This window comes from Ipomoea nil, unplaced genomic scaffold, assembly GCF_001879475.1.
Source record: "Ipomoea nil cultivar Tokyo-kokei standard unplaced genomic scaffold, Asagao_1.1 scaffold2647, whole genome shotgun sequence".
NCBI lineage: Eukaryota > Viridiplantae > Streptophyta > Magnoliopsida > Solanales > Convolvulaceae > Ipomoea > Ipomoea nil.
This window is the reverse complement of record NW_017619075.1, coordinates 3,198,863-3,221,873: the sequence shown is the minus strand read 5'-3', so window position 1 is coordinate 3,221,873 and position 23,011 is coordinate 3,198,863. Positions and strand designations below refer to the sequence as shown.

Genomic DNA, 23,011 nt, shown 5'->3' with positions numbered 1-23,011 from the left:
ACGCTCTCCATTGACCTCATAGTCTCCGAGAACCTGGCCGACCACGAGCGCAGAATCTGTTTGAGCTCGAATGTATTCAGCCCCCAAGTCCCAAGTGCACTGTAAGCCGTTAACAAAGGCTTCGTACTCGGCCTCATGATGGGCATATTTTACGCTCATATTTTAGGTACATCTTTATAATATTTTTATATTAATTATTTAATATTATCTAATAATTAGTTCTTTTTATATACATAGTATAATCTATTCTTATACTATATATAATATATATAATATATAATTTATAAGAGTACATACTACGTACTTAATACTATATATATATAATATACAATATAATATATAATATAATATATATAATATAGAGTGCATTATAGTATACATATAATGCGTACTACATTATAATTACTTTTATATATATATATATATATATATATATATATATATATTATAAATCTAAACTTTATAATTGATTTTTTCTTTTTTTACAGGCATGCATCATAATAACATGGCTGGAATTGTGGAAGACTCAAGCATAAGGCAAAATAATAGGAAAAATGAGTGGTAGAAAATGATTGGGAAAATATATAAATAGTTAAGGTTTTCTATTGTAAAATGTTCATTCTTCCCCTCTCGAATATTCTTTAAGGTTGTTATCAATGCCCATTCGCGGCTAATTTCTTGTTTGGTTTAGTGAATTGAAGCCCCGGAGTTCATTACGCTGTAAGGTTATTTATTTATTTTTATTATATATTTTTTATGCATTTGAGTATTAAATATTCTTCTAAGTTATTTGAAATAATTGTGTCATTTAATTGCTAGGGAGGCCTACTAGTTATTTATTTGATATAATTATTTGCTATATTAGATAATGTTGTGCTACAAATTACTCTAATATTCAGTAGCAACTGGGTTATTTATTGACGGCTTAGTGATAATTGGACTCGGGTAGAATATTTTCCTAAATTAAATGCAACCGCTTGTGCTTGTGTTATTTAGTTTGTCGGTTTTCCTAGTTCCTATTGCTGCTATTAAATTAAATCTATAGCGCTTGTCTTAGGTTATTTAGTAGTTAGGGGTAATTAAACCGCGTGTGCTTTAGTTAACTACAACTAAGGGAAAACGGAAATGAAATAATTTCACGACAAATATTCAACTGCATATTAATTACTTTATAAATCAATGATCAGTGTTAAACTCCGGTGGTGGATCTTTACTGACCAAGGTTTCTTATTATAAGTGTTTTCGATATATTATTTTCACTGTTTATTCGTTCGATTAAATTTCTCGTTTATTTAATTTCTCTTTTATTTAATATTTATTCTCGATATATTCCAAACCCCCCATTATTTCATTGAGCACAAAAGTTAAACTAGTTATTCCTCGTGGGATCGATCCTTACTCCCGCTACTACGTTTGTAAGGTTTTAATTTGGGAGCCTATGACAGCTCACCAAATTTTGGCGCCGTTGCCGGGGAGATTTTCTAGCTTATTTTGTGTTTGTTTATTTATTTAATTATTTATTTTGTTATTTGTTTATTTGTTTTTCAATTTGTCCCAAACGAAAATAAAAATAATAATTTTCTTTTCTTTCATTACTTTTACATAATTGCAAATCAATATATATTTTCTTTTTGTTTATGCCTATAACTCGATATGCTAATCAAGAACTCTTGCCGTACTATCCGGAAATTGAAAGAACTATACGCAGGTGGAAGAAACAAGCTTTGAGAAAATTGGAGTTTAGTGATCTGGCTACCGATTCTACCGATTCTACCAATTCTGATTTAGAAGAGGAACCCATGGCTCAAAATCGGACTTTAAAAGAGCTTGGAGCTCCAAATTTGGATCAGCAACCTTTATGCATTACTTTCCCCGCTCTGGATGCTAATATACAATTTGAACTAAAATCTGGGTTAATTCATCTTTTGCCTTCTTTTCATGGACTTGCAGGTGAAGATCCGCACAAACACTTAAAGGAATTTCATGTGGTGTGCTCGAGTATGAAACCCACAGGGGTTACTGAAGAACAAATCAAGTTGAGAGCCTTTCCCTTTTCGTTGAAAGATTCAGCGAAGGATTGGCTATACTATCTACCTTCTGGGAGCATCACCACATGGAATAACTTAAAGACATCATTCCTTGAAAAATATTTCCCAGCTCCAAGGGCGGCCAACATTAGGAAAGAAATCTGTGGTATAAGGCAAAACAATGGAGAGTCCCTGTATGAATATTGGGAGCGTTTCAAGAAACTATGTGCAAGCTGCCCACACCATCAAATTAGTGATCAATTACTCATTCAGTATTTTTATGAAGGACTTTTTCCTATGGATAGAAGCATGATTGATGGCGCAAGCGGTGGTGCTTTAGTTGACAAGACACCGGACGCTGCGAGAACTCTAATTGCAAACATGGCTGCAAATTCTCAACAGTTTGGCAATAGACTTGTCCAACCGTCTAAGCAAGTGAATGAGGTAAATATTTCTGCTCTTGAACAACAAATTTCTGGTTTAACTACTCTTGTTCGTCAATTAGCTGTAGGCAATATGCAAACTGTAAAAGCATGTGGAATTTGCTCGGTAGTTGGGCACCAAACTGATGCCTGCCCAACTCTTCAAGAAGTTGAACAAGTCAACATGGCTGGAGGTTTTCCTGGACAACCTCAAGGTAAGTATGATCCATTTTCTAATAAATATAATCCTGGATGGAGGGATCACCCGAACCTTAGCTATGGGAACTCACAAGGGAACCAGTTTGTTCAGAATCGTTCCAATTTTCAACAGTATAGACAACAATTTCCTTCCAGCCAACAACCAGCCCAAAGCTCTAGCTCAGGTATGAATCTAGAAGATATTGTTAAAACTCTTGCTACTAACACTTTGCAGTTTCAACAAGAAACACAACTATTCCAACAAGAGACAAGAGCTAGTATTCAAGAAACAAAGGTTAGTATTCAAAACTTAGAAAGGCAAGTGGGCCAAATAGCAACTACGGTAAGTCGGTTGGAAGCACAGAGTTCCGCCAAACTACCATCTCAAACGGTGGTTAATCCAAAAGAGAATGTAAGTGCAATTAGTGTTGAAAGTATGTCGTTGGAAAAGAATGTTGATTTAAACAAGGAAATAAGTGCATGAATCATTGCCAACAATAAAGAGAAGTCCCAAGGTAAGCTTTCCTCTTTTTCTGATTATGAACCAGTACCCCCATTTCCTCAAGCTCTTTTAGAACCAATAAGAGGAAACTCAAATAATGATCTGTATGAGACCTTTCGTGAATGTGAGACTAATAAACCATTTTTAGATTCTATGGAAAAAGTACCTCGCTATGCAAATTTTCTAAAAGAGGTACGCACTATGAAAAAGAAACGAAATGATGAAAGAATTGAGGAAGTGAAAGTGCAAGAGAATGTCTCTATGGCTAGTCAAAGCAATCTTCCTGAAAAGTGCAAAGACCCCGGTATGTTTACTATTCCATGCATGATAAGTGGGGTGAAATTTGAAAATGCTATGTTAGATTTAGGAGCTTCTATTAATGTCATGCCATATTCTGTTTATGCTTCTTTAAATCTTGGACCCCTGCGTAAATCTAGTATAATAATTCAATTGGCTGATGGATCTACTACATATCCTAGGGGTGTGGTTGAGGATTTGCTTGTTAAAGTTAATAACTTGGTTTTTCCTGCTGATTTTTATGTCCTTGATATGGAAAATAATAATCAAATTTCTCATATTTTGTTAGGAAGACCATTTTTAAAAACCGCAAAAACGAAAATTGATATTCATAGTGGCATGCTTACAATGGAGTCTAATGGTAAATTTGTGAACTTTAATATTTATGATACCATGAAATCTCCTAGTGATGATAATTTTGCAATTTTTGTTGATTCCTTGAAACTTGTTAAATTTAATGCAATTGCTTCTATTGAAAATAAAGAAGAACCAAATAATAAATCATCTTTGAGTCCTAATCTGCATGAAGGGGCTGTTTCTTTGAATACTCATAATCATCGAAGGTACTCAAAAAGACGATGGAAATTTAAAGATATATCATAAGTCGAGCCAACGACGATAAACAAAGGCGCTGCTTGGGAGGCAACCTAAGGTGTGTTTGTTCCATTTTTATTTTATTTTATTTTATTTTATTCCCTATTCTCATTCAATAACCTTTTTTCTGCATGTTTTTATTCAACATTGAGGACAATGTTGATAATAAGTGTGGGGGAGGAGATTTAGTTTTATTATTTGTTTACTTAATTTAGTTTTATTGTTTGTTTGCTTATGTCAAACAAATTTTTATTATTATTTGTTTTCTTATTTCATAATTTTCAAAAAAATATTTTATTAATATTTTATGCAAAATAAGTATTATTTTGAAAAATAATATTTTTTTTCTTTCTTGGAATGCATAACATGATTGAATAAATAGTTTGGCAAGTTGTGATTAGTTTGTTAGCATCTCTTGTTTGATATGTAGTGGCTATATTAAGTAAGCAATAAACCTGTGAGTGTTTTGAGCCACTGACTGACACTTCGGTCTTATTTTTCTTTCTTTTGTGTGATTTCTTCCATAATTTTGTTTCTCTAGAACTTGCCTTGATTCTCTTTTAAAGCTAATTAGACCATGCATGATTCAAGTGTGATTAAGGCCATTATTTGATTTTGAGCCTCACTAGCCAAATAACCGGTTTGTCCCATGATTTATTTTCCTTCGTTAACCCACTTTGAGCTTTATGGCCATTCTTTTCTTTATTTTGAACCACATTACAAGCCTTTTATATCTAAAAATAATGCCTTCACCCAGCTGAATAACTAGTGGAGCAAATTTTGAATTATTCTTGTAATCTACGTGAGGTTGTGAGGAAGAAGTGTGGGGGAGGTCACTTACTTTTGTTAGTATGATTGAGAGTGAGGTGAGTTGTATCTTCGTTGCCAATATGTCGTTGGTCTTCTATGAAAAAAAAAACATGAAAAATTGAAAATTTGAAAAAAATGAAAATGGAAAAATGGAGAATATATGTTTGAAAAAGAAAAATATTGCTGGAAATTTATGAGAAAATGAGAAAGAATCAGCAATTGATTTTGAGTTGAAGTTACTTCTAAATAAACGAAGTAAGGGGGAAATTCTGGTAATACTGAGGAAGCATTCTGTACCTCAATGGGATGTGTTTTTTGATTGGAAATTGAGGGTGTTGGATTACTTGTATTTATTTGTTCCTCTAGTTTGAAGCTTTTGTTTAAGCTAATTTCCTAAAAATTCCCTACCTTAACCCTAGCCCCATTACAACCTGTGAAAAGTCCTTATGATTTGTGTCATGCATGACTCTTGTAGTGGTGATTGAGAAGATATGCAAGCCTATGGTAGATCAATTTTATAGGAATGAACTTGAGTGAAATTTATACCCATCAAACACTTGAGTGATGAGTGATATTCCTGTGAGGGCTTACTTATTTAGTTTTCTCCATTTTCAAACAGGGTGCTAACTTATTAATTGCAGGGTGCTTCAGATTGTTGTTCATGATATGTTATGAGTTTTGGGAATTTCATTTCTATTTACTTCGCAAATAATATTTTTGCTTGGGGACAAGCAAACGTTTTAGTGTGGGGGAATTTGATGGGCATATTTTACACTCATATTTTAGGTACATCTTTATAATATTTTTATATTAATTATTTAATATTATCTAATAATTAGTTCTTTTTATATACATAGTATAATCTATTCTTATACTATATATAATATATATAATATATAATTTATAAGAGTACATACTACGTACTTAATACTATATATATATAATATACAATATAATATATAATATAATATATATAATATAGAGTGCATTATAGTATACATATAATGCGTACTACATTATAATTACTTATATATATATATATATATATATATATATATATATATATATATATATATATTATAAATCTAAACTTTATAATTGATTTTTTCTTTTTTTTACAGGCATGCATCATAATAACATGGCTGGAATTGTGGAAGACTCAGGCATAAGGCAAAATAATAGGAAAAATGAGTGGTAGAAAATGATTGGGAAAATATATAAATAGTTAAGGTTTTCTATTGTAAAATGTTCATTCTTCCCCTCTCGAATATTCTTTAAGGTTGTTATCAATGCCCATTCGCGGCTAATTTCTTGTTTGGTTTAGTGAATTGAAGCCCCGGAGTTCATTACGCTGTAAGGTTATTTATTTATTTTTATTATATATTTTTTATGCATTTGAGTATTAAATATTCTTCTAAGTTATTTGAAATAATTGTGTCATTTAATTGCTAGGGAGACCTACTAGTTATTTATTTGATATAATTATTTGCTATATTAGATAATGTTGTGCTACAAATTACTCTAATATTCAGTAGCAACTGGGTTATTTATTGACGGCTTAGTGATAATTGGACTCGGGTAGAATATTTTCCTAAATTAAATGCAACCGCTTGTGCTTGTGTTATTTAGTTTGTCGGTTTTCCTAGTTCCTATTGCTGCTATTAAATTAAATCTATAGCGCTTGTCTTAGGTTATTTAGTAGTTAGGGGTAATTAAACCGCGTGTGCTTTAGTTACCTACAACTAAGGGAAAACGGAAATGAAATAATTTCACGACAAATATTCAACTGCATATTAATTACTTTATAAATCAATGATCAGTGTTAAACTCCGGTGGTGGATCTTTACTGACCAAGGTTTCTTATTATAAGTGTTTTCGATATATTATTTTCACTGTTTATTCGTTCGATTAAATTTCTCGTTTATTTAATTTCTCTTTTATTTAATATTTATTCTCGATATATTCCAAACCCCCCATTATTTCCTTGAGCACAAAAGTTAAACTAGTTATTCCTCGTGGGATCGATCCTTACTCCCGCTACTACGTTTGTAAGGTTTTAATTTGGGAGCCTACGACAGCTCACCACCTCATTATTGGTCGAATGGAACTGATACATTAGGGCAAAGTAAACTTTGAATCCCTCCGGGCTCGTGACCACCACTCCTCCTCCTGCGCCTTTCTTACTACTCGACCCGTCAGTAGCCAACGTCCACCACTCAGCTTCGGGATCCGCAACTTCAGGGGGTCGGGTATCTCGGGCGGTGCACTCGACCAAGAAATCAGCTAAAGCTTGACCCTTAATGGCTGGTCTTGGTCGGTACTCGATCGCGTACTGGGTCAACATCAACGCCCACTTGACTAGGCGACCGGAAGACGAAGCAGTTCGGAGGACTGGCCCGATCGGCTGATCGGTCAATACGCGAATTGCTCGACCCTGGAAATAGGGATCCAACTTCTTCGCGGCGATGTACAAGGCGTAGACGACCTTCTTTAACCGGGAGTATCGGAGCTCGGGACCATGTAGCGCGTGGCTTACATAGTACACCGGTCGCTGGACCCCTTCCGGATCGGTTCGGCACAGTACTGCGCTTACTGCACGATCGGAAACGGCGAGGTATACGTCTAGCTCTTCTCCGAGCTCGGGCTTTGAGAGCACAATTGGTGACATGGGATACTCCTTCAGCTCATCAAAAGCCGCTCGGCATTCTTCGTCCCAGACGAATCCATTGACCTTTCGCAATACCTTGAAGAAAGGTAAAGCGCGCTCAGCTAACTTGGAGAGGAATCGGCTGAGGGCTGCCAACCGACCGGTCAATTGCTGGACTTCCCGAACGGTAGAAGGTGGTTGCATGTCCAGAATCGCTTTTACTTTGGCCGGGTTGGGCTCGATTCCTCTCTTAGTCATCATATAGCCGAGGAACTTGCCGGTTTGAACCGCAAATGTACACTTGGTTGGGTTCAACCGCAACTGGTACTTTCTCATAATCTGAAAACATTCCCGGAGGTCCCGAGTGTGGTCGGATCGGTCCCGACTCTTAACCAACATATCATCAATGTAAGCTTCGATCGTTCGGCCCAGCAAATCGGCAAAGAGCATATTGACCATTCTCTGATAGGTGGCTCCTGCGTTGCGGAGACCGAACGGCATCATTCGGTAACAATACAGCCCGTCCGGGGTCACGAAGGCTGTCTTGCTCTCATCTTCATGGTGCATCATGATTTGATGATAACCCTTGAATGCATCCATGAAGCTCATCAATTCGGCCCCGGCCGTCTCGTCGACCATCTGGTGGATACTCGGTAGAGGATACGGGTCGAGCGGACAGGCCTTATTGAGGTCGGTAAAATCTATGCACATCCTCCACGCTGGGGGCTTCGGAACAAGAACTATATTAGCCACCCACTCGGGATAAATCACGGGTTGGATGTGCTCGATCGCCGCCATCTTCTTGACTTCCTCTCTAACAAACTCGCGGCGATCGGAAGAAAGGTGCCGGGTTTTTTGCACCACCGGCTTCGCTGCGGGATCGACGGCTAACTTGTGACAAATAACCGACCGGTCGATCCCGGGCATGTCCTCGGGCCCCCAAGCGAAGATATCGGCATACTCCCGAAGTATGGCTAAAATTTTTGCTCGGAGATCAGGGATGAGGGCCCGACCAATCTTGATCTTCCTATCCGGTCGGTCCTCGGATAGGGGAACTTCTTCTATCTCCTCGGAAGGCTCTGGTTGTTCCTTCCGATCTTTAGCCTCTTCTTTGGCTATGGTGTTCACCCGGGAAGACGAACCAGAATCGCGTCTGTTAACCGCTCGGGTGTAACACTTCCTGGCGGATTGGACATGGCCACGGACCACGCCGACCCCCTTGGGGGTGGGGAATTTCATGCATAGGTGAGGCATTGAAATTATCCACCGATCTTCATAATGGCGGGTCGGCCCAAAATAATGTTGTGGACGCAGTGGAGGTTGACCACAACAAATTCTAACTCCGTCTTGGTCGACTTCGGGGCTGTGCCGATCTCGACCGGGAGCGTTATCTTTCCCTCGGGGTAAATAAGAGCCCCGGTAAAGCCAGACAGTGGTACACCGACCGGAGTCAGCTCCTTCCTGTCTAATCCAAGCTTTTCAAACACGTCCAAATAAAGGACGTTCACACTGCTGCCAGTGTCGACCATAACCCTCTGGACGTCCGTCCCTTTCACATCAATTGTGACCACGAGCGCCTCTATGCCGTGGTCACCACTGCTGGGTTGATCTTCCAAGGTGAAGGTTATGGGCTCCATCTTTTGCCTCTTCCCGGTCTCCCGGGAATCCACTATAGCGACCGGGCAATTACTTCGCGGTCGGGAAGCGTCTTCCAATCCACCAAAAATAACGTGGATGGTCGGCTTTCCTGCTGGTCGACTGCTAGATGGAGGGTCAGGGTCCCGTCGGTCATCGCGACGATCATCCCTTCGATCGTCTCTTCGGTCCTGACCCGACCGATCGGAGCGGTGATGAGAGCGCCGCTGTTCTCTCCGATCGGTATTCCTCTTAGGGTCCTCTCTCCTCCCCACACATTTGTCCAACTTCCCTAGATTGAGCAATTCTTCCAACAGTTGGAGCAAATGGGTACACTCTTCAGTGTCATGCCCAGCACATCGATGGTAAGCGCAATGCTTACTCTTGTCAGGACCATCTCGATCGGGATGGGGAAGCTTAATGAGGTTGCAAGACTGAGCATACTGCATGACCTCCGCTGCGGATCGGTTCAAGGCCGTAAACTCACCAGTCCTGGTGCGGGATCGGGGATGGTCATCACCCGATCGGTGTTCCGCCCGGCCGGCCGGTTTACGAGATGAAGATCCGACCTCCTGCGAGCGTTTTACGGCGTTCGCCTCGCCAGCATTGGCATAATCTGTGACCCTTCGAAGGGCCTCCTCATACGTGGACGGGGGGTGTAAAATGAAGTCCTAATATAAATACCCCGCCCGGAGAGAGATGTGTAACATGTGGGTGGCGGTGGCATCGTCCATGGGCTCTACCTCCCCGACCGCCGCCTTCCACTTGGTGAGGAAGTCGGTCAAGCTCTCGCCTTCAAGTTGCTTGGCCTTCTCCAGATACATATAAGGCTTCCTCACCACTTTGGAAGTGATGAACTTCCTCACAAACTTGACCGCCAGGGTGTCAAACCTGTCGATCGAACCCGGCTGCAAAGTTCGGAACCACTCCGCCGCTCGACCGGTAAGCGTGGAATAGAAAGCCCTGCACATCATGGCGTCCGACACACCCTTCAGCGTCATATTGCTGTAGAAATCGTTGACGTGAGCCTCAGGGTCTGATCGGCCATCATAGCTCTTCTCTCCAGAGACCTTTAAATCGAGCGGGTAAGGCTGAGCCATTACCGCCGCTGTGAAAGGCGTCTGGTGCAGGGTCGGTTGTCCAACCGGGGTTGCTGCAGGGTGCGCGTTTCTGAATTGCGCAAATTCTGCCTGGAGGTTATAGAGTAATCCTCGGGTCTCGTTGAGCTCAGCGGCTTGAGCGGCTTGGGCTGTATCCCGAGCGCGTCGTCGTCGGTGAGATCTCGACCCGCTATACCCAGATGAGGCCTCCTGGCTAGCCTCCTGCATCTGTACGTCTTCTTGCCTGCGGTTCGGGTCTTGGGGTCCCAAACGCTGGCGCATCTCCGGTCGAAGACGATCAAAAGCTGCCGCTCGGGCAGTTTCTTCGGGGTCCTCCGCTTGGACGGGAACCTCGACCGCTTGCTGGGCCTGCCCTGGTGCCTCCATCGCATCAGCACCCCCCGACCCCAACCGCGAATGAGCCGAGCGTCGGGCCTGGGAAGCGGACTGACGCTGCGGCTCTACATGTGCGGTCGGTTGTACTGGAGGGGCGGCGGCTGGAGCCGTGTAAGCAGGCGTATATGGTGGATAACCAACCGGGGGAGTGTAGTACATCGGTTGGCTAGGCCAATACCCGTACGGCGGAGGTGGGACTGGGTATGGATATTGGCCGGGATACATCATCGGCTGCTGCTGATATGGCTGACCGGGTGTTGGGTATCCCGGTTGTATGTAGTTCACCGGTTGTTGGGCGACCGGGTATGTGTTAACCGGGTGCGGTGCTGAGAGATTGAGATTCAATTCTACCGTCTGACCTTGCTGTTGGGTGGCGTGGTGCCCAGATGAACTCGCTGCGTCCGCCTGGTCGTCGGCGAAGTTGTTTTGAGCCCACAGATACATGATTGGAAAGGGAGCGGGTGCTCGTCAAGACGTTGCTTTCTCGCACGGATCCCCCATAGACGGCGCCAAAATGGTACTGCTAATTCTACGCAAGCAATATAAAATAAACCCGAGACCAATTAAAGCAAGTAAAAGACTTTATTGATCACGGTAAAGGCCCTAAGTACAATCTACTTAGTTGCTCTGAGTACCGACTGACTGCGGTCGGGATTCTCTAGTAACAACCTATCGATCGTCCAAAAGTCCCCTACACTGTAGCTACTGTGGGTATTTATAGCCGCTGTGCCTGGAGACACGACTCCGGTCGTTCGGCATGTTCTCCACGTAGCCACCACGTGTCATCCTCCCAAGTGCCCTGCCTATCGTCGTAGAGAGCCGCCACGTGTCCTGTACCAGCTCTCTCGCCAAAGGGCTACCGCTCGGTGGTCGACACTACCGCTCGGGCAACTCCCGGTCGGACCCCGACCGGGTTCTTCACACGAAGCCCGACCTGTTATCTGAAAAGACAAAGAAGAAAGAACGAAGGCAGCTTGATCGGGGTAAAGCTTATGTCGGTCGGGATATCTCCTTCCAAAGATGTTATTATATGGAGTGAAACTGAACTGCAAAATAAAATTCAATGTCATGAAGTTAAAATTTTATTTATATAAATATCTATTATAATTGTAAAAATATAAACATTACATTGAAGTGACTCACTTTGCTTGCACTAGCCACTAAGTCGATCAAATTGTCGCGATAAACTCGTTCTACGTGTCCGGGGACAGAACGCCATGAATGCCGGCAATTCCACCTAGGTTTCAAAATAGAACAATAAGTAATTCACACACAATAAAAATTCAAGCATTTAATCAAAGTTTACAACTAACCTTGCTGCAAGTAGCAAATCTCCAAGTAATTCCTGAGGCAAAACGCCTTGTGGCCTAACCATAGGCAATCGCTCTTATGCCCAAATTTGTACCAATAATAAGCATCCGCATACGGTCTTAGTTTCATGATGGGCCCCTCTACACAACGCCCTGTACAGATACGCTAAAGTTGCCGATCCCCAACTATATTGACCGCACTATTCAAAATCACGAATATACTCAAGCAAAAATAATTTCATATCTGTCTTATTTGTTTCGGGGAATAGAAATCCTCCTAATAAGTGAAACATAAGTATCTGCGTGGCTTTTTTCACCTCAAAATCTGAGCTGTTAGACATGAGTTTCGGAACTTTGGGTACGACTTTGGATTTTTGGGGTGTCACAAGAATATTCAATACATGGTGATAACTACTCATTTTATGGACATGGACAGTAAGGTGCATAAAAGAGTTCAAAACTTTGTTGAGGTGCTTTCCCTCATACCGGTACATGTGTTTGTGATGCAATATACAAATGCTTGCAAGGATGGGGTATTGAAGAGGAAGTGCAGACAACCACGGTGGATAGTGCCTCCTATAATGATTCAGTTATGAGGTTGTTGCATGACTCTTATTCTTTTCATACAACTTTGCCACTAGATGATAAGTTGTTTTATGTTCATTTGTGCACACACACATATTGAACATTCTTGTGCAAGATGGCCTTTATGAGATTAAGTCTTAGCATTGAACATGACAGAAATAGAGTCAAGTATATTAGTGTCTCACCTCAATGATTGCATAGTTTTAATGAGATTTGCAAACAGTTTCAGGTGCCTAGCAAGAAGTTGATTTTAGATTGTTGCACTAGGTGGAATGCAACATTTGCTATGTTGTCTTGTGATTTGAATTTCAAGCAAGTATTCCCTTGGCATCAACTTCGAGATCCAAATTACAAATGATTTCCTTCTGATGATGATTGGCAAAGAGTTGAAGAGATTTGCTCTTTACTGATGCATTTCAATGGAGTTATCAAAATTATCTCAGGTAAATTATTATACAGTTAAATTTATTTATATTATAACTATCATATGATTGTTATATATAAATGACAAAATGAAAGAATAAATGAATATATATGTATATATGTATATGTGTGTGTGTGTGTATATATATATATATATATATATATATATATATATATATATATATATATATATATATATATATGTGTGTGTGTGTGTGTGTGTGTGTGTGTGTGTGTGTGTGTGTGTGTGTGTGGGGAAGGGTTCTAGAGCGGAGATGGCTTCCCGTGTCGTTGACGCATCTTAATCATTATAATGACGCACCTTAAGCACACAAATAAAGCACCTTAAGAACACAAACCACACACATTAAGCACACAAATAAAGCACCTTAAGAACAAAAATCACGCGCACCTAAAGCTTTAGGCCGACGCACCTTAAGTACACACACCACACACCTTAAGTACACAAACCACGCATCTTAAGCACACAAACAAAACACCTTAAGAATACAAACCACGCACCTAAGGTTTTAAAATGATGCACCTTAAGTTTCACACAACTGACGCACCTTAAGCATACAAATCGCACACCTTAAGAAGGAAAACCACGCACATTAAGCTTTAGGTTGACGCACCTTAAGTTTCAACACTGACGCACCCTAAGCACACAAACCACGCACCTTAAGAATGAAAATCACGCACCTTAAGAAGGAAAACCACGCACCTTAGCAACCGCACTTGAGAAAGTCAACCACACGGGAACCCATTTCTATATATATATATATATATATATATATATATATATATATATATATATATATATATATATATATATATATTGTTGTGTTGTTTGTTTGGTTATTGTTTGTGAATATAGATTATTTATTGTTCACGAACGAATTGTGATCATGAACATAAGCATGTGTTTGGTTATTAAGTGTTCATGAACGCTTAACGAACACTAATGAACGTTTAACAAACGACCACGAACAAAATTTTTAAAGTCCTTAACAAATGAACACGAACACGAACACTCTACAAATCTTAACAAACGAACATGTCCGTTCGTTAACAACCCTAGATGCTGGATCCATAATTTAAATATCTCATGCTTTATGTTTTTATGTTTTGGCTTGTCATGTGAACAAACAAATTATGTGTGTGTTTTTATTTTATTTGATATTTTATTTTGATATTAGATGCTACGATTGGACTTACTCAGTTATTTGTATTAGTTTTGTAGTTGTGTTGTTTGTTTGGTTATTGTTTGTGAACATTGATTATTTCTTTTTTCACGAACGAATTGTTATTATGAACATGTGCAAGTGTTTAGTTATTAAGTGTTCACGAACGTAAACGAACATGTTCGTGAACGTGCTTGTTAACGAACATGTTTGTCTTCACGAACATGTTTGTTAACGTTAACAAGCACATTCATGAACGTGTTCGCAAACGTTGTCAAACACTAACGAACACTTCACAAACGAACACGAACAAGATTTTCAAACACCTTAACAAACGAACACGAACAAAATTCTTAATAAACGAACACAAACAACCTCCGTTCGTTCGGTTCATTAAAGCCCTGTCAAGCAATGTTAAAAAAGATGCTAGGCGCCCCCTAGGCGTCCAATTTATTTATTTATTAATTTCTTTTTTAAAAAAAAAATCAACATTAGTCTTTTTTTTTTTTTTTTTTTTTTTTTTTTTTTAAATTCAACATTAGTCTTTGCGTGAGTGTTGTTCCCATAAGTAAAAAGTCTAATATGAAGTTTGTTCCCACCCTCACTGCCTCACATCTCTGAAGTCTAATCTTTTTCAAGAGTCTCAACCTTTAATTTTATATCAAAGCATCATCTCTCTAATTCTCTCAACAGTCTGAAGTTTGTTCCCATCTACTCCTGAACCAACGACTGGCAGAGGAGCGTGGTCCGATGACTGGCGGTGGAGCGTGGTCGCATAGGGTGGCGCTTCGGCAAACTGCAGATTGACAAGGTGTTACATGGGTGGCGCTTTGGCATACTGCAGATTGGCCGAATGGGGGAGAAGAGACTGCTTTAGTGCTTCTGAGTTCTGATTCTTCGCAAAAACCCATCTAACCCGTACTATAAACCCATCTAACCCCAGAGCCAAGGCGGAGGCAACCAACGGATGGGCATGGTCACGTGGGGTGGCAGAGACTACCTTTGACTTCTGACTTTCTAAATAACAATTCTTCGCAAAAAAAAATAAAAAAAAAATGAGACAGATCGACCAGTTAAGCAGTCTAGGCCCTAGGCGCCCGGCCGCGGATGAGGCCGATTCCGACCTTCCTCGACACCGCCGGACGCCGCCTAGCGCCTAGGCGCGATTTTTACAACACTACTGTCAAGACACAAGACCCGGCATGACAATCCAAGAGGTCAAAATCATGTTTGCATTAGGCAACCACAAGAAACAGACTATAATCAGAAAATCTGCGTCAAAATCCACCAGGACAAGACTCAGAGGAATTGAATCAGGAATCCCTATCCACCCAAACGAACAACTTATTTTAGTGTCTTCTGCTACAACAAAATAGGTTCAGTCTTTTACATGACACTAATGATTTTGAGCTGTTGCAATGACAGTGATTTGCGTTCAATTCCATCAATGTACAAAAACAAAAGTGATCTTCCCTCTTCTTGTACTAATGTCTTCAGTTTGCTCAATAGAAGTAGCCAAGAACTTGACCGCCTACATTTTGCCGAATTGCTTCTTCATGATCAAGAACTCCATTTGGTGTTGTAATCACAACATAGCCCCACTGTATTGCAGAGATGTGTATTAGTCAAATTAAAAGAATAAAACAAAAGGTAATAACAAGAGGGGTAAAGGAAAGAACGCATAGCACCATTAGCGATGGCAATGGGTTAGGGACATCAACCACTCGACCCACCCCACCCCGGACCTGTAGTGAGTGGATTTTTTTTAAACCCACCCCCAATCCACCAGATGCGTGTAACCACTGCTTATTATCTTATTAAAAGTTTTTAAAAATAATAATAATACTCCGTAATATTTAAATGATTTATACATAATAAAATTTACTAATTCTATTAAAACGTAAAATAATAAAAATATTCAAACATAATAACTAAATTGTTAATTTTTTTCAAATAAACTTATTAGTTTAGAAATAAAATTAGTAAAAATTACATACATATAACATGATGGGTCAGGTGGGATTATATGCGGGTTTTGTATCTAAAACCCGCATCCGCCATCCAACCCAACTCAACCCACTGGGCGTTTAATTTTTTAAGACCCACAATTTGCTATCAACCAAAAAAACCCAATGCATGTGGGTTGGATATCTACCAGGCAGATTGAAATTGCTATCCCTAAGAATCATATTAGGATAGCCATAGTTTTAACTACCAGACATTAGGTCAAGGAAAACTAAAACCATGATGAATATCATCACATCTTTTATGATTTCTACTAGGCAATTATAAAATTACATATAATAGAGAATAAATCTAGTTTTGCAAAGTCAACAAAAAGGAACATCTAATGCACAAACTTCACTTTGATCAATGTTAGCATTTAAACCATAGCAAAACTGGCTTAGGACAAGTAAACTAGTTTCATAACAAGAAAACCAGCACTAACAAGAAAACAAAAAGGATATAAGAATGCAAAGTATGTCATGAGTTTTAAATGAAGCATAACTACTAAAATATACAGATTGATCCTCATGGCTTCACTGATACAACAATGAAAACTTCTAACTTGTATTCTAATTATGAAAGTTTCACATGATGGCACATTCCAAATTAACAGTTCAAGTAATAGGTGACAAAGACACTGAAGATCCATTCACCACATGTTATACAGCTATATCTTAAACAACATATTCAAGGGCATGAGCAATATAAAGCTATATTTAGGTGGTTCTGTCACTCAGTGCACTCACAATTGTTGCATACTGAGTCAAAAGTGAGCACTCCATCACTTAAAGAGGATGAAGTAATGCACACAAGAAGAAATCACTCCAAACCTGTAAAGTGAAGCGATTGCTTGATGTCTGCACTATGCAACACTTTTCTTGATAAAGCTCACTTCTGCTAAATTTGCTAAAAATAAACCCCCAATCCCCTGAAATTAGCCTCAAATTATTAAGTATTCTAAAAGATAACCACAAGCCCCTAAAACTAGGCAGTAAATTGACTTAAAATTTTTGCATCTCTCTAAAAAATTGCTCCACAAGTTGCCAGGTATGGATCCCCTTTATTATTACATATAATTCTTATTTCCATTTCATTTTATGGATAATCCCAGGGCTGGTCAAAATCCATATCCTAGTCAAGCTCCTGTTTTTCCACTCTCTAATTATTGGCTTCTTCTCTAAACCTCTCTGTTCACTTACTTTTCTAAACAACAATAATGTTGGCTTTTGTTGAACTAAAATTACAATCATGTGAACATGGTTTTTAAATGGTATGCATGATTTTCATAATAATGTATATAGTTCTACTTGATGAAACACTTATATGTTGTTTTAAAGAGCAACTGTCACTGTTTAACATATAAAATTACTAGTTTGAGACTTTAAAAACATCTTTTACACCTTTGTCTCTCTTTGTGGGAAACTGTTTGATTCGATTTGCACTTTAAGCCATTGAAGTCCTATTGCTTTATTGTGCTTTGTGCTCTAAAATACATTGACTTGAATAGATTAACAATGGTAAAGAAGAAGCAGTTGTACTTAATAAGAGAATATAACTCAACATATTAGCAAGTGGTGCAAAATATGAGTTGAAGGGAGAAGTGGCACATCAATAAGCAAGTTACTAATCATTCATGTATATTAATGGTCTAGAAGAAAGATAAATCACCTATACTAAAATAAACTAGTCATTAACTGTTAAGCTTGAAGACCCAATTTACAAGGCCAGTCCAGATTTCTTGATTTAAACCATTTAATTATAACACTCAGGCTAAAATACAACGATCAAAAGAAAGAACACAGACCTGACGAGTTGGTAAGGTACTTTTTGCATAATTCTCAATGTTCTGAGCTTTGATATCTTGTCTATACGAGATAGCACGGCAATCATTGACCCTTCCGAGCAATTGGACAGTTATCTTCCCAACTCTATGAGGGTCCTCTACTTCGAAGTCTTTAATATACCCTAAAAATGGAGCACAATTGTAAGCCATTCAGAAATTAAAAGGAAAAAAAAAAAAAAAAAAAGTTATCAGTATCAATGCATTGAAATTAACAACTCTGAACCGCTAAGTTCAGAATCATATCAAGTAATTAAGTCTAGCTTCATCAACACAAGGCATTCAAACGTAGATTTTTAAATTATTCATCCAAATTACTGCTATCAATGATCTAACAAAGAAACCAAAGAAAAATGCAGAAAGAAGTGGTTGCTAGTTTTTGGCAAAATGTATGAACCTGCAGAAACAATTTGAAATAATAATAGCAGACAGAAATCCTACCTCGATATTTCATAATCTGAAGGAAATTAGCCATGACATTGGATACGGGTTGAAGTTGGGCAGACGCAAACCCTCTCTTCTCAGCATTGACGATCGTCCTCAATGCGTCATTCAGTATTCTCCTCCCCATTTCCACCACTGCTTGTGTCGTAAGTCTGTTAGTCTGTTAGTCATGGGACTAAAGTGGAATTTTCTCAAATAATCTGTTGGTAATACATCCTTGGAATGACATGCTTTACGCAACTTTAGAGAAGATAGGAAATAAAAGAAAAAAGAGAAGGGGAGCAATCATCATTGTCTTTTTGTTGTTGCTCATGCACATTGTGATTTGTGAGCTCTCATCCATCCCAATTATATTAGCCTGAGATGAGATTTATGCAAGTGCAGGTGGCATTCATACATCACTAAATTACAAGAATAACCACCCTGTGTACGTGCTTGCAAGTTGTGTTTCTAGCATTTTTTTAATCTGAGAAGTACAACAGGTAATATAAAATTACAGTTCTGATTTCTGCTCATTCACTGTCAAAGGAAATCAGCCTGCCATACACCAAAAGAGATTTTCTAATTGACCTTCAATATCGTCAACAGTATACTTGTAACAGAACATAGGATCTACCTACTTATAAAATTTTATGGAGCACATCTCAAGTAATGCGTAGACAAAATTAAAGCAAAAGTAATGCATAGAAAATTCTGCAAAATCACAGCAACCCATTCTTGATAGTCTTGAATTAATATAATTAAGAATTATATATACTATATACGGAGTAATTCATAATCTATATTTGATGTGATTTTTCCTATGGTTACTGACTTACTGTGAGTAGACAATGCTTGATATGGTGTAAGTTTATATTAATAGATTCACAATCTGCGCTTGGAACAAATTAAAACCAAGAAATGCATACTTAATGAAGAATTATTATGAAGCAAATTCAAACAAAAATTAAAAAAAAAATAAAAATTATAACATATTTGAAAACCATTCTGTAATTCTACGCTTTCTGAAATGAGCAAATTAAATTTGAATCCACAGGTCTTGCCCCAACTGGGATTATGAATCCTTCCTGTCTCCACAGGGAATCCCAGTTCCATATTCAAACACAGGAAATATCAAGCATCAAAACTAATAATCTCTCACAGGAATTATGTCGAACACATGGTGGGTATTTGAAACATAGCATACTCCCTTCCCAAATCTGACGCTTTAATTCACCAAAGCCTATCTTAAGAAAATTAACGGTCACCCACTATCCTTTCTGCATTTTCGTGTTCTTACAATCTTACATATCAATTTTAGCATTATCATACGAGATGTAACTCTATAAACTCCTCAGAAAACTTAAATAGCGACAATCCTCTGAACATGAAGAAGGGGATATGTTTAAGAAAGACAACAGTGACAAGAACAAACATGGAACAGCAGCCTATGCCATCCTAGATTCGGAGGTCGTTAATTGTAAGTCAGTCTCCTTTTCGACAGGTTCATCCTTTCAGAAAAGATTAACTCAATGTGGTAAGGGGAAGACTCACCTGAGATGGAGTTTGATAATATGCTATTCAGGTACAGTGTGGCGATGGCGTCTGTCCGGGATGGCGATGTTGTCTGCCGAACGCTGTATGAAGAAGCGGAGAACAGAGAAGGGTATTATAGAGACTAGAGAAGTGCCATCTCAAAGTTTTGGGTTTAGGGGTTAGGGTTAGAAAATTACTGTATCTCCTAGGTTTTGATATGCATAGGGACAATATTTCATTGATGAATAAGTAGATTATTAAATATTAATTACTCCGTATTATTTAACATATATAATATATAATAATCTAAAAAGTAAAAACTAATAAGTGTAAATAAATAATGTTATACATTTCATTTATGTCCTTTTTTTTCGTTATTTTTTTTTATACATTATGTAATAAGAGTTGTATTATACAATATTTTGGTTAAAAATACACATACAGTTATGACTTCCGTTATCTTTTTCAACTATTATTGCCATGCACATATAGCCATAATATTTTTTTTTTTTAATTTTCTTCAATGGTAATAATATAAATATTAAAAATTTAAATAAATTTAAGATTTTTAATATAAAGTATTAATATTGGACATCGATATTTGCGCATCACGCATAGATAATACTAGTAATAATATAATAAAGTTCATAAGATCTAAAAAAATATGTGTTATTGTACGGAGTCTAGTTAAAGGTAAAAGTTTATAATATATTGATCTGAATAGTAAGATCGACCACTAGGACTATGTGGTCTAATGGTACTCGGGTTGGACTTCCATTTGGAAGATTATGAGTTTGAGCCTTAATGGAGGCGTTATTGGTTTTTTGTGTTTCAGTAGCTTGAGAAAGTATATGAACAGATACTACAACTTAATAGAGCCAGTAGCTTTTCTTATTTTCTTCGGTTGCAAATTTTAGTTAAAATGACATATTAAGGGGGTGTTTGGTTGGATGGAATACATTTTCCATGGAAAATGTTTTCCTGCTTTTCTTAGGGTGTGTTTGGAAACCTGAAAAATGAGTTCTGGAAATCATTTTCCAAGTTTCCATTGTTTGGATGTGCTTGGAAAATCAAGTCAACGGAAATCATTTTCCGTTGACTTTGGAAAATAGGCTTGATTTGGAGGAAAATGACTTCCCATTTTACAACTACCAAATAGGCTTGATTTGGGGGAAGTCATTTTCCAACTTTTACACCAACATCATCAACACCATACCACCACCACCTCACTACCACCATCACCACTACTACTACCGCCGCCACCACCACTATACCACCGCAACCACACCACCACCATCACTCCACCACCACTACCACCACCAACACCATACCACCGCAACCACTACCACCACCAACACCATCAACACCATACCACCACCACCACCATATCACCGCAACCATCGTCGTCGCCACCACCACCACACCACCGCAACCACCGTCACCACCACCACCATCACACCATCGCCGCCGACACCACCACCACCATCACACCACCACCGCCGCCACCACCACCATACCACCGCAACCACCGCCACCACACCATCACCACCACCACCACCACCACTGCCACCGTCGTCATACCACCACCAGTTATTTTCTTCGGTTGCAAATTTTAGTTAAAATGACATATTAAGGGGGTGTTTGGTTGGATGGAAAACATTTTCCATGAAAAATGTTTTCCTAAAAGTGAAAGAAAATGATGCTTTATGTTGTTTGGTTGGATGGAAAACATTTTCCATTGAAAAAAGTTTTCCTTAAGAGCAAGGAAAACAAATTCCTAGCTTATGCTAGGTATTTTGTTTTCCATGGAAAACCTTTTCCATGGAAAACTAATATGACAATTTTACCCTCATCATTCTTTATTAATTACTCTTATTATTATTATATTATTATTGTTGTGTAGGGTTATATTGGCCATTATACTCATTATTCTTTACCATTCCAAACTCAACCAAACAATGGAATTCATATACCCAGTAATTTCTTTTCCACCAACCAAACAATGGAATCTGTTTTCTTAGAATTTATTTTCCATGGAATTTCAATTCCATTTCCCTTCAAATATTTCCCAGCGAACCAAACGAGCTGTAAGTATATTTTGTAGTACAAATATATGTGGGGTCCGTTTTCAATTTGGGTTGTGATAGTTGTAGTATGCGTGGGATGGAAAGAAGGTTTGAGAACGGTGAAACTTCCGCGGAATGTCATTCTCTAAGGATGGCTAATGGGAATTGAACAATGCGAGGCTAAGCACAAGTGCGTAAGAGTCGTAGAAAGCTAGGTCTCAAGAACACTATCAAAGTAACAAGTAAAGTGAAGCAACAAGTAATTGTAAAGAAGCAATTAAGTCAATGGAGGGGACTAAGTAGGGATGACAATTCTACCCGCACCCAATGGGTTCCCCGCATCCCCGCCCCTACGGGTTTTAAAATACCCGCACAATTTGGATAATGGGTGCGGGTATGGGGCGGGTGTGGGGGAGTATCCCGCCCCTCACCCACACCAGCACTTATATATATTGTTATTTTTTTTTTTGAAAAATATATATTGTTATTAGTATTCATTTATTACATAAGTTTTTTATATTTTATAATTAAAATTGTATAATAATTAAAGTTCTTAGTTTTTTGTTTATGAAATTTGAATAGGAACAACACAAATAACATAATGAGTAAATACTTAATACAATTTATACTACCAACACAATTTTAGTTCCAAATAAGGACTAACTTCATTGGCTATTATTAAATTTTATAGCTATGTTCAAACTTATATAAAAATCCATGTGATAATTAGAATTGTAATATAAAATATTTATTAGATTTAAGTGTAATATTAATAATTAGAGTTGCGGGTTGGGTATTACTCGCACCCGCACCTGCAAAACCCTTGCAGGGGCGGGTATGAAGTAGGAATTTCATTACTCGCGCAAGTGTGGGTGCGGGTACGGGGAATGGGTTGGGAATGCGGGTGCGGGGCGGGGGATATATCCCCTGCACCCATCCCGCTCCATTTCCATTCCTAGGACTAAGACTAGGTGTTCCTTGATTGGGTGCAACAGAATGGCCCTAAGTA

The 23,011-nt window shown here is 38.6% G+C and overlaps 1 protein-coding gene and 1 long non-coding RNA gene across 4 annotated transcripts; one reads left to right on the top strand and one right to left on the bottom strand.

Annotated features, from left to right (window-relative positions):
- Window positions 1–6,301: 6,301 nt before the first annotated feature.
- Window positions 6,302–22,404, top strand: LOC109154579. The gene is made up of 3 exons (XR_002049747.1): window positions 6,302–6,314; window positions 11,102–11,103; window positions 22,303–22,404. It is a non-coding gene; the product is annotated as an uncharacterized LOC109154579 (long non-coding RNA).
- Window positions 15,347–20,136, bottom strand: LOC109154578 (40S ribosomal protein S15a-5-like). Of its 3 annotated transcripts, none has more exons than XM_019302360.1 (4): window positions 19,955–20,136; window positions 18,419–18,596; window positions 17,942–18,102; window positions 15,347–15,731 (listed from the first exon to the last, which is right to left on the bottom strand). In XM_019302360.1, the coding sequence occupies exons 2-4, from the start codon at window positions 18,546–18,548 to the stop codon at window positions 15,633–15,635; spliced, it is 390 nt and encodes a 129-aa protein (XP_019157905.1). In that variant the 5' UTR covers window positions 18,549–18,596; window positions 19,955–20,136; the 3' UTR covers window positions 15,347–15,632. The 3 variants fall into 3 exon arrangements, with proteins under 3 accessions (XP_019157905.1, XP_019157906.1, XP_019157904.1); XM_019302361.1 differs by having other exon boundaries at window positions 18,419–18,573; XM_019302359.1 differs by having other exon boundaries at window positions 18,419–18,556.
- Window positions 22,405–23,011: the final 607 nt, after the last annotated feature.